The sequence below is a fragment of the Dromiciops gliroides genome, chromosome 1, assembly GCF_019393635.1.
Source record: "Dromiciops gliroides isolate mDroGli1 chromosome 1, mDroGli1.pri, whole genome shotgun sequence".
NCBI lineage: Eukaryota > Metazoa > Chordata > Mammalia > Microbiotheria > Microbiotheriidae > Dromiciops > Dromiciops gliroides.
The window spans coordinates 163,261,166-163,273,771 of NC_057861.1; the positions used below are offsets into that span (position 1 = coordinate 163,261,166).

Here is a 12,606-nt window from a genome sequence, read left to right on the forward strand (position 1 = left end):
AGAACGTGGCTACTTTGGTGGGGGGGGGGAGCAGTGAGGGTTAAGTGATTTGTCCAGGGTCATATAGGTAGTAAGTGTCAAGTGTCTGAGGCCGGATTTGAACTCAGGTCCTCCTGAATCCAGGGCCAGTGCTTTATCCACAGAGCCACCTAATTGCCCCCATACATGGCCTCTTCTACTTTTAACCTTATTTTCAAGGGTTTTCACATTTTGTTCTTTGTGCTCATGACTTGGGCTTTCGTGACTAGACTAAACAAATGGTCTTATAATGAAAATACAAATCATAAACAATGTTTTCTGAGAGAGAAAATGAAATCTGTATAAAATAAGATTCAGAATTAAAACAATACACATGACTTAATATGTTTGTTTAAAAAAAAAAACTTTCTACTGAAGGCCCTGCTCTGCAGTGTCATGATATTCAGGTAACAGCTTCCCTCACCACCTGACCTCCCCACACTCCTCAAGGCTATTTTGCTGTTAACAGCACAAGCTTGGTTGGTTCCACTAAGCCGAAGATGTTTCAAGTATGGTGCTAGCAACAGATTGTTTGTCATTATAGGAACAGTCTAACCCCTGGTGCTACCAGCTCCTGATTTTTCACCTTACAAACACCATCTCCATAGTGTTGTTACCATTACTTGTTTCAGTGCATTACCTGTTATTTGTTTCTATGCATGGAGTGTCTGCATAGATAACACAGCTATAGAGTTATCTAGAACAAATTTAATTGTATTACTATTTTAAATACATAAACTTTATAGAATGTTAGCGTGGAAGGGAACTTAAAGAGGTCATTCTAGCCCATTTTCGAAGTGATGAATCTTGATAACATTCCTAAAAAATGTTTATCTAGCCTCTGCTTGAATACCTATCTTGATGACATTGTGGGAGGTAGTGTATTTTCATTTTTTTAAAATATCCAGTTAGAAAGTTGTTAAGCTGACTAGAAAGTTCTTCCTTAGATTAAGATGAAATCTGCTTCACTTCTGCCTGTTTGTGTTAGTTCTGCCCTCTTAGTTGGTACAAAAGTTTGTTCTCTCTTCCACATGACAGCTCTTGAAATTTTTTGTCGGTGTCCCTATTAAAATGGGGCACCCAGAACTGAACGCAACACTTGTCTGACCAGTACAGGAAACAGTGAATTATTATCACCCATATATGGACACTGTACTTTAGTTAACATGGCCTAAAATTGCATTAAATTGCTTCCAGGACTTTTGGGGGTGAAAATTTTTTTTTAACCTGCATAGGATTTTTTTAATCAGAAAACCATTCAACTTATTAGTTAGTGCCCAAAGTAAATAAAATAGTCCTTGCCCTTATGGTACTTGTGGTATAAGAAAGGCTTCAAAAACAGATTACATAATTATATACCTTGCTATACTTTTAATCCCTATTAAATTTCATCTGTTTGGCCTTAACCTTATAGCACTATCTTCTTGAAACTTGATTTATTGAATATTTAGCTGCCCCACTACCTTTGTGTTCATGGCAGATATGAAAATCATACCTTTGTTGATAAAGCATCAAACCTCATGTCACTAGAGACATCCTTCTAGAATTGATATCAGTCCATTAAGCTATAATCTGGTTATGGTGGTTCAACAAGCTGTTTAATTAAATGTATTATAACTCCAGTCCACATATCTTCATTTTGTTTATAAGGATGCCTGAGATTTTTCTGAATGCCTTATTGAAATCAAGGTATATTTGCTGCATAGCATTTTTCTGACCTACTAGTTTAGTAATCCTATCCCAAAAATTTCATGGTTTGTTTGCAATATTATGTATGGGCTTGGTGAAATCTGTCCTCCCCTGGATTACTGTTCATGACTTTAATAAACTGTTAAGAATTAACAGAATCAGTGGTTTATATTTTTACTCATTTTGAAAATTAAGGTAACATTTGCTTATCTCCTTTGTTCTTTAAGATTTTTCTTCTTCCTGCCGATTAGTTAAGAGTTTATTTCAATAGTAGAATAATGTTTCCCAGCTACCCTCCTTATATTTATCAAGGACTATAAATCTCTCCCTGGAGCATGAAGACCTGTCCCATGAAGAGAGCCTGTTCTGTCTTCTGTGGCAAGATAGAAGGCAGAGTGACAATTGAAGGAAAAATAAGGGTGCTCTCCTGTTCCCAGTAAGAGCTGATAGTAACATAAACCTACATAAGGTTGGAAAGAGACTTAGTCACAAGAAAGGGTTCCTATAACCAGGGTACTGACTAGGAATATTTTCATTTATAGCAACCTCCCCCCCCCCCAAAAAAAAAACACAAACGAAACAGCACAACACAGAGACAGAAAATGAGAGAGCATGGATTTGAATCAAAGTCCTCTGAATCCAAGTCTAGCTTTTTAAACAATAGTCACATTATATTGCCTTATACCTCACTCTGGTGAATCCTATTTTTCTTTGTGATCCAGAGAGTCCTCCCAAGATTCAGTGTCAGTCATCCCCCCTCCCCCCACCCATTGTTTAGATTACTCCAGAAAGGAAACAATTAGGAGCTACAATCTGCTTCCTTTCAAACTACATCATCTGAATAGCAAAGGGGTGGGAGGATGGGTGGCAAGATATCAATTCCATATTATCAGTTTTTTTCCTTTCTATCTGGCAACTAAGACTTACATTACCCAGGCCAAAGAGGCAAAACCCATATTAGCCTTTGCTGTGAACCAGCCATGTGCTTCTATAGGAAATCTTGATAGTTACTGCTGCCCTGGGTGCTGTTTTCTTTAAAAGTTCATTCTCAAGTCTCTAATCTGTAAGACAGCCATTAAAAGCTGGGATGGGAGTGGCTGGGGTGAGGGGAGGTAGCAGGCATCCTTCACACAAGGATATCTGCTTCACCCTTTCTATCAGAAGAGAGAGGTGATAGTTCTTTGTGATTTTTTAAGGAGACTGATTTATGATCATAATTGCAATACTCCCTACACATAATATAATTCATTTGTACCTAGATTTTTATATGCAGCAGCTAGGTGGCAAGGTGAATAAAACACTGGGTTTGGAGTCAGGAAAGCCTGAGTTCAGATTTTGGCCTTGGATACTTCTAGCTATCTAATCTCTAGGAAGGTAATCTCTCTCTGTCTGGGTTTCTTCAACTGTAAAATGGAGATAATAATTAGCACCTATCTCTTAGGTTTGTTGTGGGGATCAAATGAGATAATATTTGTAAAGTACTTGGTATATTTTAAAGTGCTATGTAAATGCTAGCTATTCTGATGTTCTGAGAAGAATGTTAAATCAATCATACCTTTATATGATGGTATCTCAATGCTTTTCAGATGTCCTATCTAGACATTATTTTTAAAATGAGTCATTTTGTGTAGTTCTATCATGTGATTTTTAAGCTTTTTATTTCATATTTTTCTAGGATGGAAGATGCAGATCATTCTGAAAAGAGCATAAATGAAGAAAATGGAGAAGTATCAGAGGAAGACCAATCTCAAAATAAGCACAGTCGACACAAAAAAAGAAGCACAAACATAGAAACAAACACAAGAAACATAAACATTCTTCAGAAGATGACAAGGACAAAAAACATAAGCATAAGCATAAACATAAGAAACATAAACGAAAAGAGGTTATTGATGCCTCTGACAAAGAAGGTGCATCTCCAGCAAAAAGAACTAAAATTGATGACTTAGCTTTGCTGGAAGACTTGGAGAAACAAAGAGCTTTGATTAAAGCTGAACTTGATAATGAGTTGATGGAAGGAAAAGTTCAATCTGGGATGGGGCTAATATTACAGGGGTATGAGTCAGGCTCTGAAGAAGAGGGAGAAATACATGAGAAGGCGAGAAATGGGAATAGATCCACTGCCAGGTCATCAAACACTAAGGGGAAACTTGAACTTGTAGACAATAAAAATAGTTCAAAGAAACGAAGCAAAAGCAGATCAAAAGAACGGACTAGACATAGATCTGATAAAAAGAAAGCAAGGGAAGTGTTGAAGGAGTTAAAGAAAAAACAACCAGAAGTAAGTCTAAAGAAAGAAAAAAGTCCAAAAGTCCATCTAAAAGAAGCAAATCTCAAGATCAAGCAAGAAAATCAAAATCTCCAGCACTTAAAAGGCGATCTCAGGAGAAAATTGGAAAGGCCAAATCCCCTACTGAGGATAAGATTAAATTAGAAGATAAAAGTAAATCAAAAGATAGAAAGAAATCCCCAATTATAAATGAAAGCAAAAGTCGTGATCGTGGGAAAAATCGAAATCTCCAATAGAACTAAGAAGCAAATCCAAAGACAGAAGGTCACGATCAAAGATAGAAAATCCAAACGATCTGAGGCTGAGAAAGAAAGAAGCCAATTAAATCTCCCTCTAAAGATGCTTCTTCTGGTAAGAAAATAGGTCCCCAAGTCGAAGACCAGGTCGTAGTCCTAAAGGAAAAAGTTTATCTCCAAAACAGCGTGATAAATCAAGGACGAAGTAGGTCTCCACTACTTAATGATCGGAGATCCAAGCAAAGTAAATCACCATCTCGGACTCTGTCTCCTGGTAGAAGAGCAAGAGTCGATCAGTAGAAAGAAAACGAAGAGAACCAGAAAGGAGAAGGCTTTCTTCTCCAAGGTAATTTCATTAAAATTTTTAAGCTCAATAAATTTACTGGTGTTTAAAATTTGCCCTGTCTCAAAAAATTAGTAAGCAATTTTAATTAATACTTTAAATTGTATTTTAAAGAACTAAGTGTAAAACTATTAAATTCATGTGTAAATTAAATTCATTTTTTAACAGGAATGAAACTGCTCACTGTGAGACTGCCTGTTGACTAGCTTTAGAATTTGAAAAATTCTTGATTTAGGCCTGTGTTCAATTTAGTAAGTCACTTTGTTTATCAAAATGTTCATTTGATTTTGGAAACCAGTGTAAGTCCAGTTATTAAAAGATTAATGAATTATGGGGAAAAACCTTTGTAGTCTAGAGAAACTTGTCTTTATTGTACTTTATATAAAGATATTTAAATAAGTTACATTCTAACTTGAAAATAGGCCTTTCTATTTGCAGCGTGGGAAAGTGTATAAATTATTGGTTAGCCTTAGGTCCTTAGGATTATAAAATCATAGATTTGTAGCTGGAAAACACCTTAGAGGTCATCTAATCCTACCCTCTTGGATGAATAAGGAAGCTTAGGCCAAGAGAGGTTGTGACTTGCCTGGGGTCACACAATAGTAGTAAATGGCATAGTCCAAATTTGAACCCAGATTCTCAGACTCAAAAATGAGCGAAGCTTTTCACTGTGCCATTTTACCTCCAGAAATCTTGAGGATTACTGTATTTGGACCCAGATCTTATTTTCCACATCTGTAAAAAGATGGTTTGGTCTAGCTGGCCTCTGAGAATCCCTTCTAATTTTTTTTCTAATTTTAATAAATGATCATATAATCCATTATTTGTAGAGTAAATACAATTTTTTTTTTGTTGTAATCTTAACATTTACAGTCCCTATCCTAGATTTAAATTCTTTCCAGTTGTAACCTCTTTGACATGATATTGCATAGGATAGGACTTTAAAAGAAAAATACATTTAGATATTTCTAAAGGAGAAAATTATTAGATTAAGACGTTAGTGAAAGAATATTTTTATATTATTTCTGAAAGTTTTCTTCTGCTTAGTGGTGTTTTTGTTTTTGTTTTTTTGTGGGGGGGGCAGTGAGGGTTAATGACTTGCCCAGGACACCACAGCTAGTGTCACTAGTGTCACCTGTCTGAGGCCCACAAGGCCAGTGCTTTATCCACTGCGCCACCTAGCTGCCCCCTAGTGTTCTTTAAAAGAAGATTTTTTTTAGGTCAGTACATCAAAGGATCTGTCAGTGCAGGCCACTTATGACTTAGTAAAACTTCTGGAGATTACTATAGAGAGACAGAAAGGCTTAGAGGATAGAATGCTGGAATTAAGAAAATCTATGTTCACATTCCACCTGTCTTAGCACAGGCAAGGAATTTAACTTCTCTTGACCTTAGTTCCTCATCTGTTAAATGAGGGGTTTGAACTTCTAAGGTCCCTTGCAGCTATCATCTTATGACTGAGGAAGGCTGTGATTTGCTCGTGTCAGGGCAGCTAGTAAATAACAACCAAATTCTGAACCCAGGTATTCTTGATTGCAAGTTCAGCATTCTACTATACCATGCTGCCCCCTGAGGAGGCTCAGTGGTGCAAAAGAATACTAAATCTGGAAGGGACCTGTGTTTCCCTGCTGGCTTTGCCTCTTTCTGTGTGAGTGATCTTGGGTAAATCACTTCATCTGTCCAGGTTCTTTAAGGGCCCCTCTAGTACCTAATCTGTGATCCTAATTTATGTTATAAGTTGTTAAATTACGAGTATTATAAGGTATAAACTTTGTGACATATTTGATTTTACAATTATGTTAAAAGTATCCATCCATACTAAAAGCAGACACTTGATCATTTCCATCTGAGGATAATTTAGATATTTGGGATCATTTGGGATCTTCTTAACTGACTGAACATTTCCTTTGAATTGGGGTTAGGGTGAAAGTCCTTGACAAGTTTATCAAGGTCATGAAAACAGTACTGTATTTGTACTTTGGGCTGTGAAATTTTAACAGGGTTTTGTTTACTTTAAAGGCATTTCTGTTACAGAACTGGAATTTTATTCTACAAGTTGTCTCTTTTTTCTGTATTCTCATTCTTTTGACAGTATATGATAGGGGGCAGCTGGGGGCACAATGGATAAAACACCAGCCCTGGATTCAGGAGGACCTGAGTTCAAATGCTGCCTTAGACACTTGACAGCTGTGTGACTGACCCTGGGCAAGTCACTTAACCCTCATTGCCCCACACACCATCAAATACTTTTTAAAAAAATTTCACTTTTTCTCAACAAACATTTTATTTTTCCAGTTACATATAAGGGTAGTTTTCAAACATTCATTTTCATAAGATTAGAGTTCCAAATTTTTCTCCCTCCCTCCCTTTCCTCCCCCTTCCATAAGACCGCAAGCTGGTTATATATGTACAATCCACAAGTGCTCTTTTTATTAGTTCTTTCTATGGGGGGTAGATAGTAAGCTTCCTCATTAGTCCCTTGGGATTGTCTTGGATCATTGCATTGCTGAGAGTAGTTAAGTCACTCACAATTGCTCATTGAACAATACTGCTGTCACTATGCACAATGTCCTCCCAGCTCTGCTCACTTCACTGTACATCAGTTCATGAGTTTTTCCAGGTTTTTCTGGGATCATCCTGTTGGTCAATTCCTATAGCACAAGACCATTCCACCACAATCATATACCTCAGCTTCTTCAATTGATGGATATTCCCTTATTCTCAATTCTTAGCCACCACAAAGAGTTGCTATAAATATTTTTTGTGCACTTTCCCCCCTTTTCATTTTTTCGTGATTACTATTGTTGTGTTTCCCTTCTATCCTATTCCCTTCCCCGTTGATATTTATTCTATTATCCATCTTCTTTCATCCTCTCCTCTTCAAAAGGGATTTGCTTCTGTCTATCCCCTCCCCCTATATGCTCTTCCTTCTTTTGCCCTTCTCTCTTTATCCCCTTTCCCTCCTATTTTCCTGCAGGGTTAGAGAGATTACTCCATCCAATTGAATTTGTATGTTATTACGTATCTTGTTCTTAATTCTGAAAGCAGAAATTTGAAAAGTTTTTTCTATTCCTTTTAAAATTAAGTTGCATTTTCCCACATATATGTCCCTTACTTGACAAATACTACATGACAATATTAAAATGACTATGTGCTTCAACTCTTCCCCTATTACCATCATAAAGAAGAATGGCAAAATGGACTGTTTCCAAAGTACAGAAAGTGAAGGAAGGACCTAGTAGGACTCAACTGAGAGAACTCTCTAACCTTTCTCCCCATCATCTTTTCACGAGGGAATGGAGTACCCCCAGAAGTATAGAAGAGTTGAGGGTAGAAACCCCTCTCTCTCTTGTCTCACTTCTAGAGGGGTCTGAATGTTTTCTTTTTTGATAATTTACTCTCAGAAGAAAAAATTCACCCTTTCTCTGCTATCAACTTATTTTTGTAAACTAGAGTGACAGTCTTTAGTGTTTTGGTCTTGGGTACCATATTATTTACCTGGTTGAAAATCACATGTAATATTTGAAGGTTTTAGGTAGGTGCTACCTTTTTCTTGGAAAATATTTTTTTCCACTATAGTTTTAGGCCAGCCCACTAATTAGAAACTATCTTTGATTTCTGTTTTGTTTGCATATCTAATTACCATTGTAAGGGCTAAAATTCTAGCAATACTGTCTAAAATCTAATGAGTGGTTGCCAATAAATTATAAGCTTTATCAAGAGTACTTAAGTGTTTAAGTATTTATTACAGAGTATTAGGATCAGAGAGAAAGGTAAAAATCTATTTCTAAGAGACCCTATCATCTGACCCACCATGGTGAGGTCAGGAACCAAAAAGAGACAGAACCCCTCCATCAGTGTCCGCTTCCTACTTCGTGTCCTCCTCCCAGAAATGGGAGGCTCCTCAAATTGATTGGCTGGTAGCCTTGATAGACAGTACCCATGAGCAAAGGTCACTTCCTGACGCTAAGGACCTTGACCACATGGCTTGCCCCTCAGAGGCCTTCTCCTCATGGGGAGCTTTTCTACAGTGTCTCCAGCAGGTGGTGTCATTCCAATCCTTACACCATGACAGCTAGGCCTGCTGAATAGGTAAATATCCATCTTTAAAATGGTCATAGGTTTAGAGCTTGAAGGCACCTTAGAGGCAGGCCATTGAGTCCAACCTCATTATTTTACATGTGAGGAAACTAAGTCACTACACATGTAAGTGACTTACCCAGGGTGGAACTAATTGTCTAAGGCAAGGTTTGGATCCAGGTTTTCCTGTCCAGCACCTGATAGGTTTGTAGTATTTTACGGTGATTTTAGTCAGATATTGGGGGCTCTTGTGAGAAACTTGTTCTACTAATACAGAACAGCACTTTTTTGCAATTTAAGAATCATACTAGTGACTTGCCTGGGAGCTTTGAGAAGTTAAGTGACTTGACCAGAGTCAAGTGTCAGAGGCTGAATTCAAACTCAGATCTAACTGACTCAAGTTAGTTCTCTATTCTAATTAAGTAATTGAATTTTATTTTAAACATTAAAAAAAAAATCCTGATTTTTTTTTTTTCTTTTCTTTTCTTTTTTTTTTTTTTTTAAGTGAGGCAATTGGGGTTAAGTGACTTGCCAGGGTCACACAGCTAGTAAGTGTTAAGTGTCTGAGGCCGAATTTGAACTCAGGTACTCCTGACTCCAGGGTCAGTGCTCTATCCACTGCGCCATCTAGCTGCCCCCAAAAATCCTGATTTTTAACACATAGGTAGTACAGGTAAAATACTATTATTTGGGTGACTCCTTAAAGCTTTTACCTATTGTGTGTCACTTTAATGTAAAAAGCATACATGATAAATGATTTTGCTTTGGGTTCTATATGAATTAAAACATCAAAACATTTTAATTTTTAATTACTCACGTTAATTGAGCTGCTAATTGAATACTGTATGGGAAATATCCCATTTTAATGAAGGATAATTTATAAGTAAAACAATGCCATAAATACTGTCAGTCTTTAAATTGTAATTAGATTGTATGTATTAATGTGTTTCAAAAGTTCCTGAAAGCAGCCTGTTCTTTTAATTTTGCTATAATTCGTTGCACTTTTCTCTCATTAACACCTCTTTCCCCATCCAGTAAATCGTGTACATGCTGTCTTCACAGGTACCACCTATGTCAGACTTAACACTTCTTACCTAGACTATTGAAGTAGTCTTCCAATGGTTCTTCCTCTCTTTAGTTTCTCTGCTTTCCAATCTGGCCTCCATTTGATTATCAGCTATTTCTAAAGGATGTCTGTTTCTTCTTCTTAAGAACTTTCCTTTACTTCCTGTTGCTTCTAGGGTAAAACAAACTTCTCAGTTGGACATTTAAAGTCATCTGCCTTCTAGCTTTTTAGCATACCTCTTTTGGCTTTATTTCTCAGGCATGCTATGTTCCAACCAAACTTGCTTACATTCTGGTCTCAGAATTCGACATCCCATCTCCCTCTTTTGTACTGGCCTTTGAACAGACTGGCGCCTATACCTGAAATATATTTTATCCTCACTTTCTACCCCTTTAGAATGCCCAACCTGTATATACTTAGTTTTTGCATGTTACATATCTGTTCTGAGGAAAATAAAAGTAATCTTCTTGCATTTAGTACATGCTTAATAAAATGCTTTTTGGGTTGGTAAACATTTTCCTGGAGATGATTTTTATATCATTGCATATTATTTTTCATTCTTTTTTTTTTTTAAGTGAGGCAATTGGGGTTAAGTGACTTGTCCAGGGTCACACAGCTAGTAAGTGTAAAGTGTCTGAGGCTGGATTTAAACTTAGGTCCTCCTGACTCCAGGGCCAGTGCTCTATCCACTGTACCACCTAGCTGCCCCTGTATATTATTTTTATGAAGTTGCCTGTTTACCTTGGTATAATTCTAAATTAAAGACATTGCAATTGCAAATTTTCCAGGTATAATATAGTACATGTATCATATCGCCTTTTTTTTCTTTTCTTTTCTTTTGGTGAGGCAATTGGGGTTAAGTGACTTGCCTAGGGTCACACAGCTAGTAAGTATAAAGTGTCTGAGGCTGGATTTGAACTCAGGTCCTCCTGAATCCAGGGCCAGTGCTCTATCCACTGTGCCACCTAGCTGCTCCTCATATTGACTCTTCTTTTTCTTTTCTTTTTTTTTTTTTTTTGCAGGCAATGAGGGTTAAGTGACTTGCCCAGGGTCACACAGTTAGTGTCAAGTGTCTGAGGCCGGATTTGAACTCAGGTCCTCCTGAATCCAGGGCTGGTGCTTTATCCACTGCGCCACCTAGCTGCCCCTCATATTGACTCTTAATAGATGATCTTAAATGTAATGCAGTTCAGTTTATTAAGCAAGTATCTAATATGTGCAGGAGATACAAAGACAAATATGAAACAGTTTCCTTCAAGGTGCATATATTTTATGAAGGAGGTTTTTAAATGTTCAAAAGTAAGCAATACAAAGTATGTACAAAATAATTTCAAGAAGAGAGTACTAACAATCAGGGAGGGATTCGAAGAAAGGCTTCAGGTAGGAAGTGACATCAAAATTTTTCCTGTGATTCTCCTGAGATGAAATGAGAAAGGAACCTCTTCCAGACCACAGGAGATCATTTATGCAATGTCACGGATACAGGAGGTGGGATCTTGTGTATAGGGAATAGGTTAGCAGGTTTATCTGACTATAATGGAGAGTTCAGAAAGGGGAAAAATAGAAAATAGGATTAGAAAAATAGGAGCCAAATTGAGGGAAGGCTTAATGCTAGTTTGAGTTTGTGTTTGTTCCTAGAGAGAATAGGGAGCTTGAACTGGGAAGCAACATGGTTAGACATGTTCCTTAGAAACATCAGTTTGACAGCTATGTGGAGGATGGATTGGAAATGGAGATTGGAATGAAGGGGGATGTATTATAGACTATTGCAATAGTATAGCTGACAGATAATAAGTACTTGAAACTAGGGAAGAGGCTCTGTGCTTCTTTCTAGAGTAGGGGTTGGATGTCAGACTTGTTGCTTGGTAACTGATTAGATAATGGAGGTTGAGAAACAGTCAAGGATTAGAACGTTATAAATCTGGATAATTAGGATGCTGGAAGTGCCATCAATTATAAAAGGAAAAGTTTGGAGTAAGTAATGTGGAAATAGAATAAATTCCATTGCATTTATATGCCATAGGTTTTTTTCATCCATTCTTTAATCAGTGCACACATTTTGTTTTAGTTCTTTGCTACCAAAAAGCCTTGCTATGACTATTTTTATACATACACACTCCTTTGTTGTTGTTTTTAACTGTGTGTGTCCATCTATATATCATCTCCCTTATTAACATCTAAATTTCTCATGTGAGATTTAAAATTGGATATTAGATCATAAATCTCCCCTCTTTAACCTTTCCCTTAATTTATCTCCCAGACTAGTAAATGGAAGAAGCTTCTGGTTTTCTAGTTAGAGCTTTTATTGTGTGGTAGTTACCAGGTGATCTTGATTAGAGGGATAGGGAAGTAGAAATACAAAACAAATCGTCTTAAGTCTAAGCTTAGTCTATATTCCGTATAAAACTCACCAAAAGCCCAAGGCCACCTTTGGGGAGAGAGAGAGACTGAGTCAAGCATGTGCTGCTAACCGCGAGCCGGGCCGAGTCGAACTCCAGTCAGCGGCTGTCTGTGCAGCGCAGTCAGGAGACCAGCAGAGCAGGAAAAAGATCCCACTTCTGTTCTCTCCTTGCCTTTTAAGCTTGCACCCCGGAAGTCGAGTGCTCAGCAGGCGGACTGGCGTGCGTAACTCATGCCGTTGGTCTCCTCCCCGAAAGGGTGGTCCTTAAAAAAACTGGCATCTCTCCATTATCGCTAACCGACTGTTAAAACTTTTTACCACACTCAAGAACACAAATTGTAAGTCTGTCCAAGTTCATGTTTATTGTTCCCATGACACTATCCGTCTCATCCTCTGCCATCCCCTTTTCCTTTTCCCTTCGTTTCCCCACAACATCAGGGTCTTTTCCAATGAGTCCTGTTTTCTCATTATGTGGCCAAAGTA

The 12,606-nt window shown here is 37.5% G+C and overlaps 1 protein-coding gene across 1 annotated transcript in view; it reads left to right on the plus strand.

Moving 5' to 3' along the window:
- The window catches only part of PRPF4B (pre-mRNA processing factor 4B), a 48,661-nt gene that overhangs the window by 3,958 nt on the left and 32,097 nt on the right, over positions 1–12,606 (plus strand). The window contains 9 exon segments of the mRNA XM_044005306.1: positions 3,383–3,474; positions 3,477–3,944; positions 3,947–4,210; positions 4,213–4,272; positions 4,275–4,304; positions 4,307–4,348; positions 4,351–4,433; positions 4,435–4,513; positions 4,516–4,579. Coding sequence (XP_043861241.1) covers positions 3,383–3,474; positions 3,477–3,944; positions 3,947–4,210; positions 4,213–4,272; positions 4,275–4,304; positions 4,307–4,348; positions 4,351–4,433; positions 4,435–4,513; positions 4,516–4,579 — 1,182 coding nt within the window.